General features: G+C 41.0%; 1 protein-coding gene across 1 annotated transcript in view; it reads left to right on the forward strand.

The window, feature by feature from the left end:
- cdkal1 (CDK5 regulatory subunit associated protein 1-like 1) overlaps positions 1 to 23,613 on the forward strand; it is a 165,242-nt gene that overhangs the window by 127,010 nt on the left and 14,619 nt on the right. The window contains exon 13 of the mRNA XM_040164344.2: positions 23,291 to 23,374. Within this exon, the coding sequence (XP_040020278.1) occupies positions 23,291 to 23,374 (84 nt within the window). The remainder of the gene's footprint in view (positions 1 to 23,290; positions 23,375 to 23,613) is intronic.

Consider the following 23,613-nt stretch of genomic DNA (forward strand, 5'->3'; position numbering starts at 1 on the left):
ATGTTTACTAACACGTGTATGTGTGTGTGTGTGTGTGCACACAGGGGAAGAAGAAAAAAACAGGAGATAGATATCTACGGTACATAGATTTACAGAGAAGGCAGACCTTTTTACAGCCGTTTTTGTTATTATGCATCCTTCTATAGGTTTGGAAAGGTCAGGGAGGGGGTGTTGGGTTAGTCAGGCATCATTGTCCACTGGCTTCAGGCTACCAATAGAGTTAAACAATCCTTTTAATTAAAGTAATTGTTTTTGTTTTTGTTTGTTTGTTTCTGTCCCGGGGCTCTGAGTAAAATCTGAATAAATGTCAACGGCCTATGAGTTCAAATAAATGTTTTTTTTCTTCTCTTTTCTTCACATTGTCAGTCTTTCTGCTTTTGTCCTTTTTTTTGTCTCCCAGACACTTGTACCCCTCCGTTGTGTCTATGCTTAAGGGATTGAAGTGTGAGTGTGTGTTTGTGATGATTAATGTGAAATATCCCGTAGCCAGATGGTGCTGAGCGTGGCCCATCCATCAGCAATGAAAAGACCAGTGGGCAAAAAGCTGGCAGGGCACTTTGTCTAGGGCCAATGCCCCTCACTGGACACACACACACACACACACACACACACACCCTCTGTCTCCGACACTAGCCAGACTCTCTGAGGCCTTGACTGTGTGACCCACTGAGCCATGTTGGGGCCATGTGTTTTGTTTTGGAATACACGTTGTCTCTTGTGCTTTTGCTTCCCGAGTGCTGGTGCCTCACCCTTAAAACAAGTTTGGCATACTTTCGACATGTACAGGTCAGCAACCCATTTTAGTCTCCAGATGGAGGTTCAGGCTCAAATTGTTGCATTTTCTACAATTCTGCTGTGTGATTTGTGTACATGTGAGTTTCTAAGTAAGACGCCATGAGCCTGTTGTGTATTAACAACAGTAACCAATCAGTGCTTTGGAGACGTGACCACACTTTATCCTCTGGTGCAAATGTGTGCATGTGTGTAGTTGTAAAAAGGTGTTTGACCCCCCCCCCCCCCCCCACAGCACGGACCCGAGACTTCTTTCCATCCCTCTGTCATCTAGTCTAAGGTTCTGCTCCCTCAGGGCTTCCAGGTTGAGGGTGTGAAGCTGCCACCCCGCTTTAAACTTGGGGTGTGTGAGTGTGTCCGCGCATTGAGCTGTTTCTGGCAGCGCTGATACAACCCCTCTCCCCTCTCACCCCACGCCGTCGTGGTCTCCTGAGAACGCACACGGACACACACATAAATTCTCCATGCTGTGTTCATAGACCTGATTGACAGTGGTGACAGTTTTCCTTGCGGCAAGGGAGGAGGGACAAGCTGTCAACATGGCCCGGTGCACCTGCCCAACCATGAGAGGGAGGGAGGGAGAGACACACAGCGAGGGAGAGATGCAAGGTGGACGGAGCGATAGCAAACGAAAAGCTGAAAGATTAACAAGAGAAAAGAAAAAAAAAGTGTAAAGTGTTTTATTTCTTCCACTCAATAAACCTCCCCACTTGTTATTCGGAAATCCCTGTTTGCCTCATGAAAGTCATTTATTTATCTTTGAAGAAGTAAAAAAAAAGAAAGTTAATTAGTCCAACAATTCTCTCTCCCCCCCCTAAAAGATCACATCTTTTTTTGTATTTTTTGCACGTTGCTAAACTGTACAATTAGTATTCAGCTTTTTTTTTCCCTTTTGGCAATTTTAATTACTTTTACTTTTCAGAATGAGTTTTTTTTTCTCTTTTTTTTTTTTTTAAAGCTGCTGTTTGCATTGTTGTGAAAAAGCTAACCTCCATCTTTGTCGAGCTGGACATTTGCTTGCCGCACTTTTATTTTTCTCTGCTGCTAATTAACAGACTTTTCAGGGCACGAGAAGCTGGGATTGTAATGAGGAGCCAATAAGAGAGGAATATTGGTTTGGGAGATTTACTTTTTCGCCGTGCCTTCCTACTTGTCTCTCCACCCATCTGCTTCTTCCTGTCTAGTCTGTGAAAGCTATTCTTTTGTGGTGTTCTCTGGCTCAGCATGGCTCTTAAAATGTTAGGAAATGTCTTAAATTATGTAAATCTAAGACTTTAATGGGACCCTTTTGTTGCTGCCGTACAAAGGTAGTTGATTATCTTGCCATTCTTTTTAATTACATGCTGATAGCGGCACCTACTGTGCCATTTCTTTGGTAATTATGATGGCTGCTCATCTCTAAGGGAGACACCATTTGCCCTCCTGAGGAAACCCATTCCGGCCGCTTGTGCGCGCAACCTAGTTCTTTCGTCTGTGACCCATCCTTCGCGACCAAAAGTGACCAGTAGCAACCAAGATTGACTTGTACTTTGAGCGCTTTGGCCTTCCGGCTCAGCTCTCTTTTCGTCCCGGCGGTGCGGTAAGCGAGTGCAATGCCGCCCCCGTTGCTCCGATTCTCCGGCCAAACTCACACTCCATCTTCCCCTTAATCACCAGCAAGACCCCGAGGTACCTGAACTCCTTCACTTGAGGTATGGACACATTCGCTAACCCGGAGTGGGCAATCCATCGGTTTCCTGCTGAGGACCATGGCCTCAGATTTAGAGGTGCTGATCCTCATCCCGGCCGCTCTAGTGGGAGTTTGAGGTCACAGAACGAAGAGGCCATCAGGACCACATCATCTGCAAGAAGCAACGGCGGGAGCCTGACGAATGTCCAAGGAATATTGAGAGGGTCTTTCCATGAAAATTCCTTTGTGCCGTCTGAGTGACCTATGTGTTATTGTCGTAGCGGCAAACGCCAAAGTGACCGCACCCCACCAGAAAAGAACACCTGTGTATATCGTGCAACGTGGATGGACATAGAAAAGGCAGAACTTTGAGGAGCAGCATTAAAAATGTTGGTTTGCCACCAGGATAAACCTGCACGGAGTGTGAACAATTTTTTCTTCGTGACGAGGTCTGTGCGATAACTGAGGCTTAAGCTGCAGGGTAATATAGCACCTCATGTTTGATCAAAGGAAACCAAGATGGACCAAATGCAATGTGACATCTGTGTGCATGTGTGTCTACATGCGTGTGTCCACCCACATTTGCAAAGCTGCGTAAACATTTTATTCCCGGCTACTGTACAGTAGAGCACTCTATATGCACCCAATCTGTCGAGGTTACTCAACAGGCACAACTCATTGAAATATATGTTCCCAAAAGAGTACGAACACACATGTGTGCATCGATAATGACTTTGTCCATTTGGTGCTGGAATATTTCTGCTTCTGAAATATTCCCAGGCTCTTATGTTTTTCTAACCTATGCAACAGCACATTACATCCACATGTATTTGTTCCATTAAATACAAACTGCATAGAAGTCTGCCCGTAACATCATTTTACTGAGCCTCTCTTGATTTATGCTCCAAAGTGTGGTCATTGATCAGATTTGGTTTGAAATGCTTTCTGTTCATTTTATACAGTCGCATCCTTCTCTACATCATTAGAAAGTGTGGGGCCAACGCTTCCTGAAACATTTGCCAAGTGATTTAAGGAGCTACTATTTGTGCAACAACAATGACACAAGAAGTGTTTAACCCGTAACACTATAAAACAACCCGAGCGGAGCTGCTTTGATGGTCAGAGGGAGAAACTCCCGTATGAACCTAAGGCAGTTTTTTAACTATAATCATGTGGTAGTTCAGTCTTTAATCCCTGAAATGTGGGTTTTGTGGAAGCTTTACAATGACATGGAAATAGTAGTTCAACCTAGTCACAGTTGTTGCTGAAAACATTAGAGATCATGCAACCAAATGTTGGTGTATAGCCAACATTGAAAAATAAAAGGAAATTGTTATATATATTCTTTTCTCCTACAGTTTTCCTACTTATAACTGAATTGAGTAATAGACACAGGCTGGAAAAAGGTGATTTATTTTTAAGAACACTAAAACCGTCATTTCTCCTTTCATAATGAACATATGAGCATATATGCTCTTTCACTCCCTCTTTCTCACTCACACTCAAAGTAACACAGTGTGAGCTGTAATTGCTTGTTGATTGCTTCCATTTGTTTGGCCAAAGGCATCGGCCTGTGCGTTATTCACACACATCAATACAGACAGGTTCTCACTCCCTCACTGACATACACACACGCACACACAGCAGCGGGCCAGAGGAAACCAGCACGCTACGTGACTGACGTCTGAATGGAGGGGCAGTGGGAGGGAGTGCGTGTGGGGAGCGGGATAGAAATGAATGAGGGAGACGTGTCTGGGCTTGTGCTGCTAAATGGTTTCTTCGTGTGAATTTGTCCCAATTCAACCCGGCTCATTTGTGTTTTTGTCTGCGTCTTACCTTCAAAATTTCAAAAAGGTGGATTCGCTCCCATTTATTTAAAATAAAATCAACCACACAGCATATAGGGTAGAATGCAATATATATTCGGGAGGACTCTAATCATTTACTTCTCTTTTGTAGTTAATGGTTAAAATGCTTTATAAGAAGAGAGACAGACGTCCTCAGCAAGGAAAAACACTCTTGCTCGTCCTGGGTTGGCCAGGCTGCTAACAAGGGCTTAATTGTAATAAAAGCTGTTGTGTTCTGTATGGAGGGCACCATCACAGCTCAGCATCATGCCAGCTATCAATGCAGGATGTGTGTCTTTCTGTTTGCGTCTGTGCAAGTACAGTGTGCTTATGTTTGCCATGATTGTGTGAGTTCCTTCGATGCTCACGCTACCAATGGATCTCCGTGTGAGAGCATGCAAATGTTGGAATATGTGTTTTTACAAATGCATTTATGCAGGCTCATCAAGCCTAGAAATTGTTTGTCTGGTTCTGATTGCTTAACAAAGCCTATCATTAGAAATATTAGAAGCCTGAACGAACGGAACCCACAACAATCTATATGGAAATTGAGATGCATAATATAAGGTGACAGACTAAAGCCATGTTTGGACTTTTCTTTGGTTCTTTCCTTCCTTGCTTGCTCCCATGCCGTTTAGGAATGTCAGCCGTATCTCTTTTTCATTCCATGTTCAGTGATACCCAGGTACAACGAGATAGTAACTGTGGAAACGTCCCATGTGATCCTTCACTGCCGATGGAACTCACCCCCTCTTTAAATCTCATCTTTTCGCCTCTCCCATTCACATTCCCATCCCTATTTCAGCAGTTCTGTTTAGGATGATCCCTTTAGCTTGATAAGTGATGACTACCCAGGTGCTGTGTGAATTATTTAGAGTCTCATTTAACAAGCTGTGCAATTCTTATCTTCTATTGTAAATTGCATATTAACACCCTTTGAAATCTGTTGTTTACATATTGATTTGATTTAGATGTTGCAGAGCTTTTACCTTGAGCAATGCGTTTACAAGTTTATCCACTTGTCCACACTTTCTTTGGTCAAATAAACCTCAAAAGGCACCACGATTCAGGATGTGTATGTGATTTTCCAAACTGCTTTATTCAAACCATTAGACGCATATTCAGCCTTCCATTGTGTTGCTCCGTGTATTACCTACAGATTTATTTTTCAAAGGAACAATAACAAATTCAGTTTTGCCATTAAATCTTTCTTTGCAAACTTTCCAACCACTTTCCAGTCACAGGACAAAAAAAAATAATTTCCTATTACTGAAAAGTGTTTTTTCCACAAAGGCAAGTTTGCTTACAAAGAGACACACCCAACACGTATAGAGGGACAGTGCCAGAGTTTAGTTGACCCTTCGCACTCTTCATCTGTGTGGAAAGCCCCCAGAGGCTAATAAGATCAGTCTGACTGGACTCCACATCTGGCTTCTATCTGTAAATCCAGCAATCACCAAAGAGTCTTGTACACGCACACAAACGAATTACACAGTGATCATGTGCACAGTATAGTTTACTTTCATTAGCGTTGGATTTCAAGAAGCGGCCCATAAACTGCTACAAATGTAGGAGACCATGGAATATATTTATTAATAGGAAAAGAATCCTGAAGAATTTTTGTGGTACATAATAACTTTTAACCAACGTATTTTTCTGTCAACACAATCTAAAGGACAACCTGCTTTTCAAAAACACACTAAACCAATTTAAAGGTATATTTTACCATTTTTATGGAGTTTTAAACAATCCTGATGGACAAATAGCACCTTAGGTGTCAAGAAAAATGACTCACTTGCTATAAATAAACAGGATTTTTTAGGTAAAGTTTTACGTCAACAATTTGATTTCATTTGATTTCCTACCTACTGATGGTTTATTGTTTGCACTTAAAGGAAGACTTGAATAATAGTAACATTACACTCATGAGACAAACTGATGTTTTAAGCAATTCAAGCACGTACACACACACTGCACACATGGCCCTGTAAATGAGCTGTGTGTATTGGGCCAAGTGTGGGATCACTACTGTAAAGGCTTTATTCTCATTAAAACTGAGTTACGAAACTGGGACACAGCAGGGGGGGGAGGTGATATATTAACAGACTGCTTGCATTGTGCATGTGTGTGTGTGCGTGCGTATGGAAGAAGAATTTTGAGTTTGAAAGAAGGCAGTAAATATAGTGACAGCAAGTGGGTTTATTGTGCTTTTTTACCCGCGTCGTGTTCTTTGTATTAGTTTTGTGTGACAAGGATTATTCCCAAGTCGTATTTGACGGAAATCTTTGAAAAATGTATTAATAATTTTAAAAGTATTCTGAATTTGTTTAAAATCTTCCACCACGGTAACCTTTTCTGTTCTTAAATGTTCTGCACTTGATTAATAATCATGTTTTGCATTGTTTTTGGATAGGTCAAATAAATCCAGAGCATTCGGCATAAGAATATTATTAAGGTGGAGACAAAACAAAAGCATCTCTGCCAGAAATGTTTTAGTGGTCTCGAGATATAGACCATCAATAACACCACTACAGAACTAGGTACAGTGTTTTGTTTGTAACAAGTTGTTTAGTCAGTTTCATCTTGCTATTGTTGCACTGCAACAGACCGACATTACTCATTACGCTCTCTTAAAACACCCCGGACAGGTTTGGAAAAATGAAGGAGAAAATAAGATAACAGAAGAAAAAAAACCTTTTACACATTGAAGGAGTGTGAGAGACACAAAAGAACCTTAACACACACCTTGAAGGAATGAATATTCATAGTTTTAAATTGGAGAAAAGAAAACAAAGACCCTTTTTACCTTTGACACGTGACATGAGTCACATGGGGGGGGCATGGTTTTAATTTTTTGTTGTGATCTTTAGCAAAGTCGTCTCCCAATGTGTTGCGTATAGATAATTTGTGTGCTGACGGCCTGTTAATTGGCTGTTTGCCACAAATAAGTAGCTATAGTTAACAAGCATTGTTAGCCAAAGCACAAATTGAAGGGTTTGGGGCCAAAAAGCCACATGAAATGAATGAGAAAGTTAGCTGTAGCTTTTGTTTTGTCTTAAATAAATAGTTTTATTGGGACCAATAAAGGATTCCTGCTGAGACTGAAGTCCACATCTGCTTGAATGCTGTAAGATACATTAAATATTTTTCCACTAATTACAACATGGCATTATCATATTGCTCATGCGATCCCTCCGAAAATAAACAAAAACTTTTTAGGCTGACACAAATATATTATACTTCATAGAATATGTCGATCAAACTGATGAGAATTTCAAGTACACTTTAAAAACAAGCATTTCCCGTGGTTAATTATCATAACTCAACCCTTTGAATTATAAAGGCTTTGTTTACATCATTTTTAGTGGGTGTGAATTCACTTGTTTCAATGTACAACCAAGGTGTGTTGCCCGTGTTGAAGATGTACAGACAGCGTGGTGCAATAAACGCATGCTGTGGTAAAAACAGGCCCACAGGGTACACGCGGTGGAAAGCAGATGTGCCTTTCAATACAAAGAGTATTCAAAGGTTTGGCAGTACGCCAGTGAGAGCAGCTGACGGTCTGATGGTTATTTGTTCTTTATTGTAGCCATCCTATTTTTATTCCCTTGACATTTTTAGTGATTGGATCAAAGGACTTAATCTGCCGTGTCGATGGATTGAAACCTTAGACCCGTGCGCTCGACTTCTGACTCTCATAGTTAGCCGTCTACCAATTTTTGCTGTCTCAGGTTTTTTCCCCTCTTTGCTCACCTTTCTTCTTTCCTCCTTTATTTCTTTACACTTCAGTGCTGCTCAAACCTAAGAAAGCCCAGACGTGTTATGGCAAGTTATCGTTGTTTGAAGTTTTGCCAGTGAAAAAGACTTTAAGCCCATTAAACTGCAAAAAAAAAGCACCAGGGATTTTGTCTTTCTTTTGACTACAGCCGCTTGTTCTTTTAAGAACGTGAATGAGCACAGGTGAGGCTCAAACGTTTGCTCATTTGTCTTCTTCTTCGTCATCACAGCTGCTTATGTGATTGGGTGCACACTATTAGTGCTATTATAACCAGCATAAAGGTAATTAAGGGTTTAAGTACGTTTGCTTTTCTTGCGTGATGTCTTGTGCGCTCTGATCTCGTGATTTAACTCTTCTACCGTTTATATAAGTGTGTTTGGCTGTGCTCGTGTTCTCAATCAGCAACTACATTAACTCAGGTGCTCAAAAAGCAGCTGTCAGTTAATACAAACTGCTAGTTGTAGTGAGCATTGCTCACTGCATTTACTAAATCATGATTCTAAAACATCAGCAATTTGATTAATGAATAAACTTTCTAAATGGTAGTGAAGCAAAGTATCACGGATCAAAGTCAAGTATATGATTGGTATAAAAGAAAAAATGGAGTCAACTTAAAATGGAAAGACCCATATCATGTTTTTTTGCCGGCAATACTTAAAACAGATCATTGGTGATGCATGTGTTTGCAGATACAGATGTTGTTGTTCGTAGCAGCATCTATTTCTATTTCACGCCATGATGGTTAAAGTTAAAATGCGTAATTAATATGTGGTTTACAAGCGTGCTGAAAAGTGAGGACGGGATCCGTTGTTGTGTGTGTGTGTGTGTGTGTGTGTGTGTGTGTAATGACACCTTTCACATTTCATTTTATATGGTCTGGCTTGAATTCAAAGCCAAAATGTTGAGTTCTGTTTCCCTAGATGTGAAATGGCATATGCATCTATTAGGGCCCTGTTTTGTGCGTACGCAGGGCTTGTAAATGAGACACTGGGGCGATAGTTTCCCTCAACAATTCCCTTCCTGCCTTTGGTTACTCTCTTTACCCGATTAGCATTATCCATCCATCCATTGTCAAACCGCTTATCCTGCACACAGGGTCGCGGGGGGGCTGGAGTCCATCCCAGCCAACTTCGGGCGATAGACAGGGTACACCCTGGATTGGTCGCCAGCCAATCGCAGGGCAACACAGAGACACACAACCATTCACACTCACATTCACACAGCTACGGGCAATTTAGAGTCACCAATTAACCTGATCCCCCGATTAGCATTAGCACTTACATAATAATGAACTATGTGTTGAATTAAAATGACCTGGACTTACTCTCTCTAACGCTGTGTTCCGTCTACTGTATCTCCGTCTGTCACATGTACTTCTGTCATATTGTTGAAATAAGTCCAGCTCTGAAAGGAAGAAGCCCCGAGGGGCTCGCCTGACAACTCGATGACACCTCGCTTCTGTTGAAAGAAAGCAGGGAACATCAAATGCTTAATGGCCACCTGTGTGTGTGTGTGTGTTTTCTAAAACTTAGAATCTTATTTGAAGTCTTTTGAAAGTAAGGGTTTGAATGTGAGGATATTGTGTAGAGCGCTACATGTAAATTCCCTTTGTGCTGCCTGTATGTTTAAGTAAAAACTAGAATACAATGTGGAGAGCAGTAACCGACAGAAAAACAAAGTAGATAAAAAAGAAAAGCACTCCAATGGTTCATGGATACAGAATATTTAATAATAATAGAGAATAATCCATAGAACGGACCAGAGACGACCGGCGAGGGGGGATAATGGAAATTGAACAACCTGGGATTAGGCTGACATGCCAGAGGAGGTAGTTTTTTCTTTGATTAATGGGTTGATCTTTCATATAGTTCCTGCAAATGATCAAACCCTGTTTTTAAAAGCTTTCAATTCGCTCTACAAACCTGCAGATATACATGCTGATGTATTTATTCAGGAGGGTTATGTAATAGAGGATGGACATATTTCCTTCGATGAAAGCTTTACATGTAGATGAATCAAATAGGACAGTATTTATTAAGGCACACACACTGTTGCATTGCAGAATGTGTTTATGCCGGTGGTTCCCATTTACAGTTTGCTCATATGTATATTTATACGTATACTATTTGTGTCGCTGAAGACGATGTGTCTGTCCTCGCTGTCTTTCTCCTAGACCTTTCATTTCCTCAGAGATTTAAGGACTCATTTGACAAGAGGGCCTGAGAATAACAAGATGTGACATAAAGGAGAGAGATAAACAGGCCATGCAGTTTGTGTCGGCAGCAGGTCTGTGTGAACGCCTGTCACAGATGGAGAATGGCAACAGAAAAACAGAACGGAGGCAAACACAAAGAAAGGCAGGTCGGTTTCCCGTCTCCTCTCATGCAGGAGGGATGTGCTGCCTTGAGCACAATCTTTTCCAGGAACTACAGCATAAACAAATTACGTCAAAGTATCCCTACAGCTCTTTTTGCGTGTGCGTTTCCGGAGATGTGTGTGTGTGTGTGTGTGTGTGTGTGTGTGTGTGTGTGTGTGTGTGTGTGTGTGTGTGTGTGTGTGTGTGTGTGTGTGTGTGTGTGCATGAATCTGTGTCTTTTCAACCTCTCTACGCTTTGGGTTGTGTGTGAGTGTGTGCGCCTGTGTCACTGCGTGCGTGTGTGTGTTTAGTACATTTTTTGACTGCTGTACTCTGAGGCACTACGTGTGCGAGTCACTGCGAGGCTACATTGTAATCGCATTGTTTTATTTTATTTATCAGGACAACACATGTAGTGACAACGACTCCTGGAGCTAACGTAGAGCTGAGGCACAACCAGTGCATTTAATTCCCCGTCGGCGGCCGTGGAAACACTGTGGGATGACTTTGTGTCCTGTGATAAGTGGGTTACCTTCTACAAATCTGGCACCAGCTGTGGGATAATTCATTGAAGTATTAAAGGCCCTTCTGGTTGCTAACGTGTCAGTTGTGTTTGGCTTATGTTTTCACGTTGATAACGTGGGTTAACTTCATTGGTTGAGTTTCTAACTATGCCTATGGGCGCTTCCTGTTGGTTAACCCCATGTAGCGTACATAAAATATGAGGTTGCATAACAACGTGCGCTTGAGGCTCATTTCTTTCATGAATCTAAAGACGTATAATACAGTTGCACTTTTGTCCCACTTTTGTCTTTGTGCGGTTTCTAAACAATAAGCACAGCGTGTCCACTTGTGTAAGAGGAATTCTCTATGTGCTATTTAAAAGCAAGTACAATATATTTAAAACAGCTGACATGGAGGATACTGTTGCAGTTGTAGTTTCCCTGACAGATGACTTTCCAACTATTTGTAGTTTGTGTTTTGCTGCTTATTGTAATGACAAAAATGTCTGTTTGCGTAGTTTGTTCACTGTTTCTCGCACACTGGAACAACTCTTGGTCTTTGCAAGTAGTTTGTCGTGATAAAACTGTGCCCAGAACACTGCCTACACTACAGTTGTACCTGATGCAGCTGTGCTTCGGGCCCTTACAGAGCACATGGTGTGTTGTGTTGGTGCTTTTTCACATGATTTTTATTGTTTGGTTTCAGGCCTTGGAAAAAGTCAAAAGTCAGTCAGTGCCTGCACCCGCCTGCCACGAAATGATGTGATATGATGGCTTATTTCACGAGTAAATAACTCTTTGCAGAGTGGTGTATGAAATGCCTCTGGCCTTTATTGAGGACACAAGTTCTTTATGTATCTAATGTACCACATATAAGTGAATAACCTTTACTGGCAAGTGTGGATTAAATAGAGAACTGTGTAGAGGACATTAGTTTATTAATTCAATGTGGTATGGAATTATTTCCATTTGCTTTGACCCGTTCATGGCTAAATTGCTGTTGATATCAGAGCATGACCGTGTGTGCGCATTAGCAGGCTAGTATATGGAGTTAGCCAAACTGCCACAGGCTTTTATTGGGTACATACAGTATGCAGCATGTTTATGTATCCGTTTCACCGCAGGCCACAATGCCAGTTGATATGTTTGTTCATCCAGTGCCTGTTTAAAGATATAGGTAGAGCCAAACGTGGCTTAGACAAATAAGGTCACATCAGCCTCTCAAGGCATTAAAAAGTAATTGGAAATATTTTAAAGTGCAGTAGATTTGGTGAAAGACAAGCATGCACACAGGTTTCCTCTTATTTCTCTGAGTCTTTTTCTTGCATTCACTTTCTCTGCATGTCATGCTTGCCCTACCAGCGTTCCTTTCAATATTATCATGTCCCGTGTCTCGGCCTAATACGTTGTATGTTAAGGCAAAATGCGTTTTTGCTTTAGGTCTGATCCACAGAGAAATAGGCTGAGATCTATTAAGATATAATTCTAGTACTGCCGCTGATTGTGACCACGGAGCAAGCGGCTGCATCCTGAGCTTTGGCTGGCTGAGGCGCACGTTTATGTCATGGCAGCTGGAAGCAGACTGATCACAACATCGCTTCCCTGTAGAACCCAGAGTCAATAATAAATACATTTCATTTGTAGAGTGCTTTAAAAGGTACGAAAATAAGTTATACATAAAGAAAAGAACAGTGGTAGTAATAACAATATAAACTAGAGGGATGCCCTAACAATAAGAAAGCAAACAGTGAAAATAGCTAACTAGCACCACAAACGCAGCTGTAGTCCAATCAATAACCCTGCTCACAGGAACCGCATCAACTGTCAGCATCTTGAGAGGACTAATGAGCCATAAATGCATCCCCAAAGTGTCACATGATCTCTCCGATCTGTCAGTCTTTCCCTGAACTGGACCGGCACATTAACAGTTGACCCCCCCCATAGAAGTGAGTCAGGCTCCATGTTTTGTCACGATATTGAATTATGTGTCTACTTAGTGTTCCTTTCAGCATCTGCACCAATATAAAGTAGCTCTGAGTTCATAGTCCACTACTACAAGTCTGAAGTATTCAGAATAAGTTTTTACTCCAGAACCCATATACATTTAATAGTGAAGATTACATTACCCGCATGAATTTGAGTTATTTATTTGAGTAAAAAATGTCCTTGATGGTGTCTTTGCTTATTGATAGATCACAGCAAAGAGAAGCATTTAGTACTCGCAGTAACAGAATGCTATCTAACCCTAACACTATTTTGGAGTGTGTCTGTGTTAATGTTCAGTGAGTTGTCTGTGCGTGTGTATGTGTTGCTTTAATGAGTACGGTAGCTGTCTGCTCTCAGTACAAATGAGCTTGGCCCTTGGTGCCAAAAATGAGCCTCTTGCGTCCGTGTTTGTCAGTGGTGATGAATATAGAGGGTACGTCTCTATACGTTATTTTGGATGAATCTTCAAAACCTGCTAAATCCACAGCCGTGTGTGTTGCCGCACACATGGAAACACACACAAACGCCGGCCATTTGAGAGCTTTGCCACTCAGCCATATGCCACCCAAGGACCTGGCATCTGCTGCAGCACAAACACACAGTAACCAGAGACACACACTCAAGTAATCACTTTTTCTGAGCTGCACACACATGCATTTGCATACACGCACACATTTACATAGAAACGCACACACGCATTGTGCCGTATAAAGCACTCCTGCTTTACCTGCCATTTCAAAAGCACATTCAAAGTATTTCAACTGTAGATTTGGAACAAGCCTTGTAATAGACACCTTGGCCTCTGTGTCCCACAAGCATGTCCCGTGAATATGCACGTGTGGGGGAGACAATGCACAAGAAACTCTAAACACATGCAGTCACATTCAGAATTGTGGACGACAAACCCATTGGCTGGTTAAATGCATATTCAACTGATGTCAGAGGCATTTAGATTAACGCCTTATTTGCATATGGGCCATTAGCTCACAATGAGAACTGGCCCGGCAACATTGTCCCTGTCTCATCTGCATTTAGTATAACATGTATTTGTAATGGAAAGTCACATTAATTTATGGATCTCAGGCACGGCCATAAATACTGTAGGATATTGATATTTATAAGCTGTATCAATACATATGGCAGCCACTTTACCAATGCATGTCCACACTTGTCAAAAACCGATAAAGCACTGAGCTCACCATGACACGTTCAATAGAACCATCAGGAATTTATTGAAACATACTAAGCATGCATGTTTGAAGTGCTTGGTTGGAACGATGAATGTGATTTTGATTCGAGCTTTAGCGCCGTGTGTGATTTACCGGTCCAGGGTGAATGAGGAGGGGGGGGGGGGTTTGGCTTTTTGTCTCTCCGTCTGCTTCTGATGACTGTTGGTTTGAATGGCACAGCTGTGCACTAGCAGGCCGGCCTCTTAAAGCTCGGTCTGATTACTACCTGCTCCCTTTGATTAATGTTCATTATGTCTGAGTGTGTGTGTGTGCATGTGTTTGTGTGGGCTCTCGGAGTCAATTCAAACCGAGCCCCCCTGCACCTCCTCCCATCTCCCCCCTCAGCTCCTCCACCACCATAAATCAATCAACACCATTGAAGTGCTAATACCGGCCCCTTTGTGAGCCATTTGCACATTCAAGCCTCATCCTGCCGAAGCCAATCTGACTTCCACTAATGACGAGGATTTGGACAGTGATAATTTGATTTTGTCTTCTTTCTTTTTAGGTATTTCAATAATTTCCATGCTCATGTTTCCCCTTATGTATTTAAAAACTGAATGGAAAGTATGAAACAAGGATTCAGGTTGATAATGCGTTGACTTCTTTTGCTGGATGATTGTCTATCACAGGACCGCCCTGATAATTGATCAAGATTGTGTGTTCACACTGGATAATAGACACGAGGCAGAGGGATATATGGTAATAGCTTGATATTTGATGATTGCTTGAGTTGGGTTGAGTGAAGGACGTTGTCACCCAAATTTCCTTGCAATTGTACTCATTTAATGCAGACCTTTGCACATGTTATCCCTCCATGCATGCAAAATATTCACAAAAAAGACAGGCCAACTGCTACACTGTAAATGCAGTGCAAAACTGAAGTTGATTAAGTTGGTCTCGGCCAATCGGCACCCCTCCGCTCTTGGTCCATACAGCCTCTCTCTGTCCAGCTGTGTGTGTAAAAGACCAATGGGAGACCTCATATGTAACTGTCAGACCTATTCTCAGTATATTTAACATATACAATATACATCCATACATAGCCTGCGCATCATGCTATGGTCTGCATTTCGCCCATACGCTGGCCAGTAAGCACGTATACATCAGTGTGTGTTTGTATCAGGCTCAGTGAGCCTGTGGCCAACAGCCATATTGCCAGTGGCGGCTGGGGGAGGTTTTTTTTGGTAGAGCCAGCCAATCAGTTCCAGCAAACATCTCAGTATGATTTCAATGCAAAAACAGAAAGACGTGTCAAACACACATTATTACATTGCAAGTATTTATCATTTCTTCCACAATTCAGTATATCATGCCCATTGGCTGACTTCCCTTTCAATGTACATTATTTTTACCTGTAGCTGGCTGTCTACCCTTAAGGAACTATATTCTGTGGATTTCATGTTTGCCTTGCTGCGTGACCTTTCATATATGTACAGATCACATGTGATCTCTAGTGTCAGCGCCTTCTAACACAATGTCCTCCCCACGCTGTAGCGCATCTATACCAATAGTAGGCCAAAGCTTATTAATTGAACATCATAGTTGAGTTTTCTTTAAAGCAACTCACACTTATCAATATTACAAATGATGATCCTGATTGAAAGCGCTTGTATGTTTCTGCTCATTTTGTTGCTGCAGTGCGTGTTTGAATGCAAATTACAACCCATTCCTCCGTTATTCAGACCTCTGTCTCATCTCTGGTTACTGTCTAAGCAAAAGTAGCTAAACAAAAAAAGTGAGACTATAATGGACACTGCAGGGAGAAGTGAACAGTGCCTCTTATTTTTCCTCTTTTCCAAATGTCCTTGGTTCTTCTGTTGTTTGCTGTCCTTGGGTACCTGAGTTGGTCTGATAGAAGAAATGGCAGGGTACTTGACAGTCCATCATTGCACCACTTGAGATTGTACCGTCAGTGGGACATATGAAGAGCCCACTGAGCAATGCACGTGCACACAAATATACCCTGACACAGAATCGTTAGCCCATGAGTGGAGAATCAAAATGTTGAGTGTCCAATAGCGTACACCACATCCCTGAATACTTCAATCCCCTGTCAGTATTCTGTGCGCACAAAAAAGAGACAATGTGTATGTGGTACAATGATAGTTATTAAGGGCTTCCTTGACATTGAGTGGCGTGGACTGAACTTGTTTCATAGCTCGTTCAGTTGAAAAAGAATACAACAGTGATGTGAAAAACGAAAATGCTGTAAGTCAAAGCAAATCTATTTGGAAAACCATATTCTTGTGCTGAATTTTAACATTTACAGCATTAGTTTAGCAGGCAACAAATGTTATCTATGTAAAGATACAGTGCACCTGAGCAGAGAATGAGGTCGCTCTCCCTCTGTGTGTTGTAATCTGGGGAAAACACTGGAGCTCCAGCTCCCCTTAAAAAGACTTTAAAAACTGTTTAGGCAATAGACCTGATCTCAGGTGGACTGTAGAGGGTTTTTAATTAGGTCCATGTTTATTTGAAATTACTGCCTTCTTTAAATTATTTTGAAAATCTATCACCTTTTGCATTTGGAAAGCTAGTTGTATGTATTTTATTTATTTGTACAATTGCCAAAAGACCGTATCAAGGAGGCCAACACAGCACATGCATCAAAGGTCATGAGCCAGCTTTTAACCCAATCAAGCATTAGGAGTACATGATCCTCGCCTAATCCCAAAGAGGCCCCGGGATGGCCTTTTTGTCCTTATCAAAACACATGCACATGCATTTCTGTCATTCTCGTAGGACGACTGGAGGGCTGAACAGCAATCAGACACATTTGCTAGATACGCCTCCCTGTGTATGTGTGATGTGTGTCTTTAGGTGTGGCCTCTAGTAACAATCATACTGCTAGTGCCAATGCATTAGTTTCAGCTCCAATATTAGATTAATGCGGATGTATGGATATGTGCATAGCACATGCTTTTTCTTATGCTCTCTGTTTCTTTTGTCTTATACACACACACACAAACACACACACACACGCACACGCACAGAATGGCCTCCAGGCCCACAGGGACCTAACGGACAATCAGTCTGACAATTACAGCTGAGCTCTGACTGATGCTGCAGTTGCGAACGCACACACAATTTCAGACAGAGACGCTGTAATGCCGAGGGCTTGATCCCCACACCCAACTCAGAGACACACACACACACACACACACACACACACTCTCTTAAACCAGCATCTCAGTGGAGGAATAGATAATGGTGGAATGGTTTTATAATTTCCAATCACTGTGGCTACTTCAGATATTATCAGTTATGTGGAAAGAAACAAAGGTGCTTAACGGTATGGAAAAGGAAACCCTGCTTTAACGGGCATAATTTTCATGGTCTGTCCCGAGGGGACATTTGATGTACCTTGCATATTATTGCAGTAATAGATGTAAGAGGACTGTCAACGAGGGATGGTAGATCCTTGATTCTGTCCAGATATTTACTCCCAAGTAGTTTCTCAGTTTTTTTTCTTCAGGCCTACGTTTGGCTTTCTGTGTATTTGCTAATTTGCGATTGTGTTTCCTTGTGCGCGTGTCATGCATGTCATGTATTTTGGTAACTAATATTTCGCAGGCGTTCATTCTGTGTTTTCCCGCTATGTCTCTATTTTGATGTGATTCATTCCAGCATCCGAGACACTAAACAGCCCACAGGCGACTGTCACAGGCCTGTGTGTGCGTATGCAGGGGACGTCTATCTATCTTCTTTGACAAACTAGATCTGTCACTGGTGGCAGAGTCGACTTTCTCGGCTGTTGCATAGCTGAAATTGATGAGGCAATCGAGTGTCTGATTTTGCGTCACGCTGCCGACATACAGTGTGTTTTGTGTCCTTAGATTCAATACTGTCAAGGAGCAGCACGGCGATAACGATCCTCAGGTCGTAAAAATAGAGGTGTATATAAATCAGCTCTAGGTACTCATGGTTCTTTACCTATTTTACAAACTTTTGTTTGTTTCACTGCCTTTACTTACATTACTTTACTCCCTTTTCTCTCTATTCATTTTGTTAAACTTGGTCCTTTTTTTGCAGCTGTAGTGTAATAACAATTTAAATATATATTTAAAGGGACTTTTCTAATGTGGTCGGTGTACTTTTGGTCACATTAGCTGCAATGTAATGTATCCATCTTTTATCTAGTGTATGCAGTATGTGGATATTGGATCTGTAAATTAAATCCAGAATGAGCGTATTGCCGACTTTCCCACTTTTTCATTTCAGAAAAGGGATTGTAAACCTGATATATCAGAACATGAGTTAGATGCGTGGATAGATAACAAACAAACAATATGTACTGTATTGTCTTTTGGGGTGAAGTTTTAGGTTTTAATCAACATATGCATGAGAAGGTTTGGAAATGTGTAACCGGAGCTGCCACTGTAAAACAAACCTGCACTCAACATTGGAAAAACCCTACTGCAAACAGTCGGATCAGGAAAGACGAGTCAGGTAACGAAAGATAAATGTTTATTATGAATAAATGATATGTGATGATATCATCTTCCAAGTCTCTGGCGCTCAGACTCTACAGGGAGATTTGTAATTGATGGACAGCCCGATATTCATGAAACCCAAAGGCAGGTCTTTGTTCGTTGGAGTTTCTCTCTTCACTCTCTGTCAAACACAAACATACACACAGGAGCGAGAACGGTTGCTCTAGGGATGAGTCCTAAAACCCGTACATCAGCGCATTAGGTTCCCTCATCACCAAGTCAGTGGGTCTTTTGAATGGGATTTGGGTTAGAGGCCATGTTGCGCGGAACAATTTATAATATGTTCGTGATTTTTTAAAATCTCTTTTCAACTTTTGTCTGAAATAGTCATTTGGACTGCTGCTAAATTCTTACCGTTCAAAGTTGCGGTCAAATCATGATAATACAGTCCAGATTAAATCTCTTGAGCAAATATTAAAAAGCCTTGAAAAATGTGGCTGCGGTAGTGTGAATTGTGAACTCGTTTCGACCCTCCGTAAGGTCAAGGAGGAGTTGTGGAAGACTGCAGCACTGTGGACTTGTGTACACGGTGCTTTGTTAGAAACAAGGTCAAGAGATTTTTAGAAAATACACAAAAACAGGAAAGTTCTGTAGAATGGGTTTGAAATGTGTTTGAGTTTTTCCACATTTTAATGTCACATTTGCACAAGAAGTGTGCACATACATACACCCATGAATACACTTACATTTCGTTTGAGGTCGCTGGATCGATTGTAGCTGGTTAAATGAATCATCTTTTAATGTGCTGTCTGTCACCCACCATCTGAGGTGTTTAGATAAAGATGCCATCTGCCTTTCAAAGACCACTTTATGACTCTAGTTTAAGCTCAATAGCAGTGTTTCAGTTCACGATCTGCAAATCTGAAGAACTTGCCAAATTGATTATTTTTACTGTTTACGTTTTCTTAGCACTGACATTTGCAGTGTAGTAGATTTTTCTAGTTCATATCACTACATCCTTCTTTTTGTTTTTACCTGTCCAATCAACTTGTTAATGTTTCAGATTTACCAAACCACATTAATTAGCACATGAGGTAAACGTCAGAGGAGGAATCTGATTTTAAACTGGAAAAAGTCCCTTCAGAGTTTGAAAAAGATAAGCAAGGTGTGTGTGTGTGTGTGTGTGCGTGTGCGTGTGCGAGCGAGGGAGTGAGCACATGAGATCATTGATCACGTCGCTTTGCAGCGGACAAAGTATTTAAAGAGTTATTGGATTAGATCATTACTATTCGCTTCAACATCATCAGTTTGTATCTTAATCAACCTTCTACAAATCCGTCTGGACAACCTTTCTATACGTCAGCTTCACTCACTTTGTCTTTCTCATTTCGTTAATATATTTATCCTTAGGGTTTGTACCAAACAATTCATTTGTGTAACTTTGATCGGTGTTGATTTTGCATTCGTCCATTAAACATTAAACCCTCCATCCCATCAGTCGTTGTGGCAAACAACCCAAAGTTTCAGCCTTTTTTACTTTTGTCTTTGAGGGTAAAACTAAATACACAAATAAATAGCAGTGTTTTTTCTTCCTCTTTCAAGAAGCTTCATCAAAGGGAACCTGCAAAAGAACAGAGTAGCTCTTTGGCCCCGTACAATCACTCCCTGGGACGATTGTTTAGCAGACGACAAAACAAAATCTACCAGAGCTACAGACGGATGTGTGTGCAAATGTGTATTTATTTATGTGTGTGTGTGTGTGTTTGTGCGCCCGTGCTGCTTAATGCTTGATGTGATTTTTAATCAAGAAGGTCTTGTCACTGTCCTTTTGTGTGCGTGCGTGCGTGCGTGCGTGCGTGCGTGCGTGTGTGTGTGTGTGTGTGTGCGCGTGTGTTTTCATGATACAGTCGAGTGAAAGTGTGCGTGTGGAATGACAGGAATGATGGCCGTGAATAATGAGTTTAATAAATACACAAAGACACAAACAGATTTGTGTCGTTAAGAGATGTACGATGACCGGGAGGACGGAGTCTAGCTCTGTGTTTTGTAAGCCGGCAATTCCCTATAAGTCATGTTATATACTAATGCTATACGGAATATCTCACCCCTACGTGATGCTCCAGGTTGTGGATAAAGAAAATAGGCCTAAGGTGCTTCTGAATTCAGCGAGTATTTTCTGCAATGTTTAAATATACCACCTTTACCGTCTTTGTTCAGTATTCACATATGTATTCGCATGTGCGTAATCAGCATATTTTTAGTCTTAATTTGTTGTTTGCTTCCTTTGACAGTCACTATTCACTCCTTATTATAATCCCATGCAACAGTCTCACTGTTCCATGGTTAAAAAATAGAAAAAAAGGGCACGGATGGCGCATTTAAACAATGTTTGAGTGAATTGCTCCTTTATTTGTGACGCGGATGAAAATGTTGTATAAAATTAAAATTCACAGTTCTCTCATTATCCTTTTTATGATGTGGATTAATGATCAATTAAACTCACAAATCTGTAGGGGATCTGCTGTGTATCACGGGATGTTATTCTTTGAACGACAAAGTAAATAAACGTCTCGCTGTTTATTCTGTGATATTTTTCAAAACTCAAGGAAATACACATTTAAATGCAGACTCTCACACCCGGATATGCGAGCAAAGCCAACAGCCAACACGTACGCTGCATGCAAATACGCACACAGCCCAAATACGGTCCACAACTTTTCACTCACATTGTCGTAGTTATTGTTGTGTGCTTGTGTGTTCATGCATGATCCTCTTATTTCATGGTTAATCAACATATTAGGGGACACTGTAATCCTGAATCATTGCTCCTTGCTGGTAGTTTAGCTGTGGATTAGGTTTGATTAAGTCGGGCGGATCCGTACAGATTCACATCGTACACATCCAGCCTTCAGTTCATCCAGAGCTCCCTTAATACAAAATACATGAAACGAGGTTTTGTTAGGATGAAGAGATAAATGACTCACGCTCACCAGCCTATATTTAAAGGAGGACTGCTCTGTTTGCTAAACTGAATTTGGGACGATATTCTAGAAAAAAAAAAAAATCCTAAAAAAAAAACAAAAAACATAATGATATAATGTTGATAGGTTGAAAAAATGTCTTCATTCATGTCTTGATTTTATGCTCTCACCAGAGGCATCTGTCGCCAATTCAAAGGAGCAAACAAAATCAAATGATCGCACTCCAATAATAATGTTCAAAGGCTATTTTTTTTCCACCCTCTTTTTCTGAAAATTGCTCTGTTTGCAGGAAACAGTGATTTATTTGGTCTCTTTTTAAGTCTGTCAGCGTGCCTGTGCAGGTGGCGCCTGTTGGAACAAACAGTCACTCACACACACACACACACACACACACACAAAACGGAAAGGATGAGAAGGAATTACGTTGGAAGGACGAGAACAAAGAAAATGCCCCGAGATAGGAGAGAAGGATGGAAGCAAACTGATACGGACGGGCAGGAGGAAAGCAAAGCGCACAGAAGTTGGTTGTCTGCAGAAATGGAAACACCCTGAGCAACTAGTCACAGCCGGGGTTTTACGGCTCTGACATATTGCCCCGGACATGATCAGTCAGCACAGTTTTACAGTACAGGGCTCATCACAGACAGTCAAAATGCAAATACTTCCTATTGAAGCCCGTACCCAACGCTTGCAACTCCATGTTGCAGCTATTTAAAACCCAGGTGGTTTATGTCTTTGGATTGATGACTGGGATACACTTTCCATGGGGCTTCCTCCCATGAAGAGATTATTTTTATTTTTATGAGCCAGGATGCCGTGACAAAATAAATGCAACGTGTATCACTTAGAGCGCTAGTTTCCGCTGGTTTTAATGTGCCAAATACATCCGAAATGAGTGCAGGCATGTCAGGATGCATTAGACCATGTTAAGAAGTATTGACTTTGTCCATCCACATATATTTGTCAAAGATGAATTGTCAAGATACCTTTTGCTGTGGGAGAAATAAAAAATAGACATTTTAATTTGTGTTGAAGTCAATTCTTAGGTGGCTTTAGTTCTCTCTCCACCTTTCAGTCAACAAAATTCTTCATTGTGTTCCGTACCGAATGTATTTATTGGAAGGACATCTAGTATTTGATTTCCTGAATAGTCTGTTCTCTTTGAGTTGTATCCCGTATAGCCCTGTTTTTTTCAGTTTTCTTTTTTGTAAGGAACTCTGTTTAATAATATTCACTATCCTCTCAACAAAAGCGCTAAAACGAAAGTGTCTCTGGAACCTTGAGATTAAAATTGAATGATGAACTGCACTAAACACAAAAAATCATGAAAGTGGAAAACTTTGATTCAATTGGGATCTTGATGAATGGAAGCATATTGTTATTATTGCATGTAACTATTCTACAGAAGCAGCTTTAAAACCAAACAAGATACTTCGGCCTGTATAACAAACGTAGTAGAGCCGTGTTTGTAAATGTACTTTATTCATTGGGCATTTTGTCTTTTCTCTTCAATATGGTAAAATCATACCAGCAGCAATATGTGCCAGTAGATGAAGTGAGCAGATCCGTTTTTGGCATATGGCTGAGGACAAGTACACACACATTGATGGCACGTCCATCGATGAAAAGACATTTGCACAAATGCTGCATATAAAGGCTGATGTCCCGAGTCAATAATTTGTGTGTTTTCTGTCCCTTTCTCGCTCTGTGTAGGTGGGGGAGAGGCAACATGTGCTGGTGACGGAGGAATCATTTGATGCTCAATACTATGTGTCTCACAACAAGTTCTACGAACAGGTAAGACCGTTGTTGTAAATAAACTGTAATAAATGACTTGGACGCATATTCTAGTGGACATATGTCTTTCACTAGTACCATTTTCATGTCATACATAGCATGTCAGTCATTTAGAATTCACTAAATATGTATTAAACATATTTAAACCACCCAAAGAGAAAATACTATTGTACAGTCAATGTTTCAGCAAATACTATACAACTATATAATTATCTATACTATAGATAATTATAGCTAAA

This window comes from Gasterosteus aculeatus, chromosome 20, assembly GCF_964276395.1.
Source record: "Gasterosteus aculeatus chromosome 20, fGasAcu3.hap1.1, whole genome shotgun sequence".
NCBI lineage: Eukaryota > Metazoa > Chordata > Actinopteri > Perciformes > Gasterosteidae > Gasterosteus > Gasterosteus aculeatus.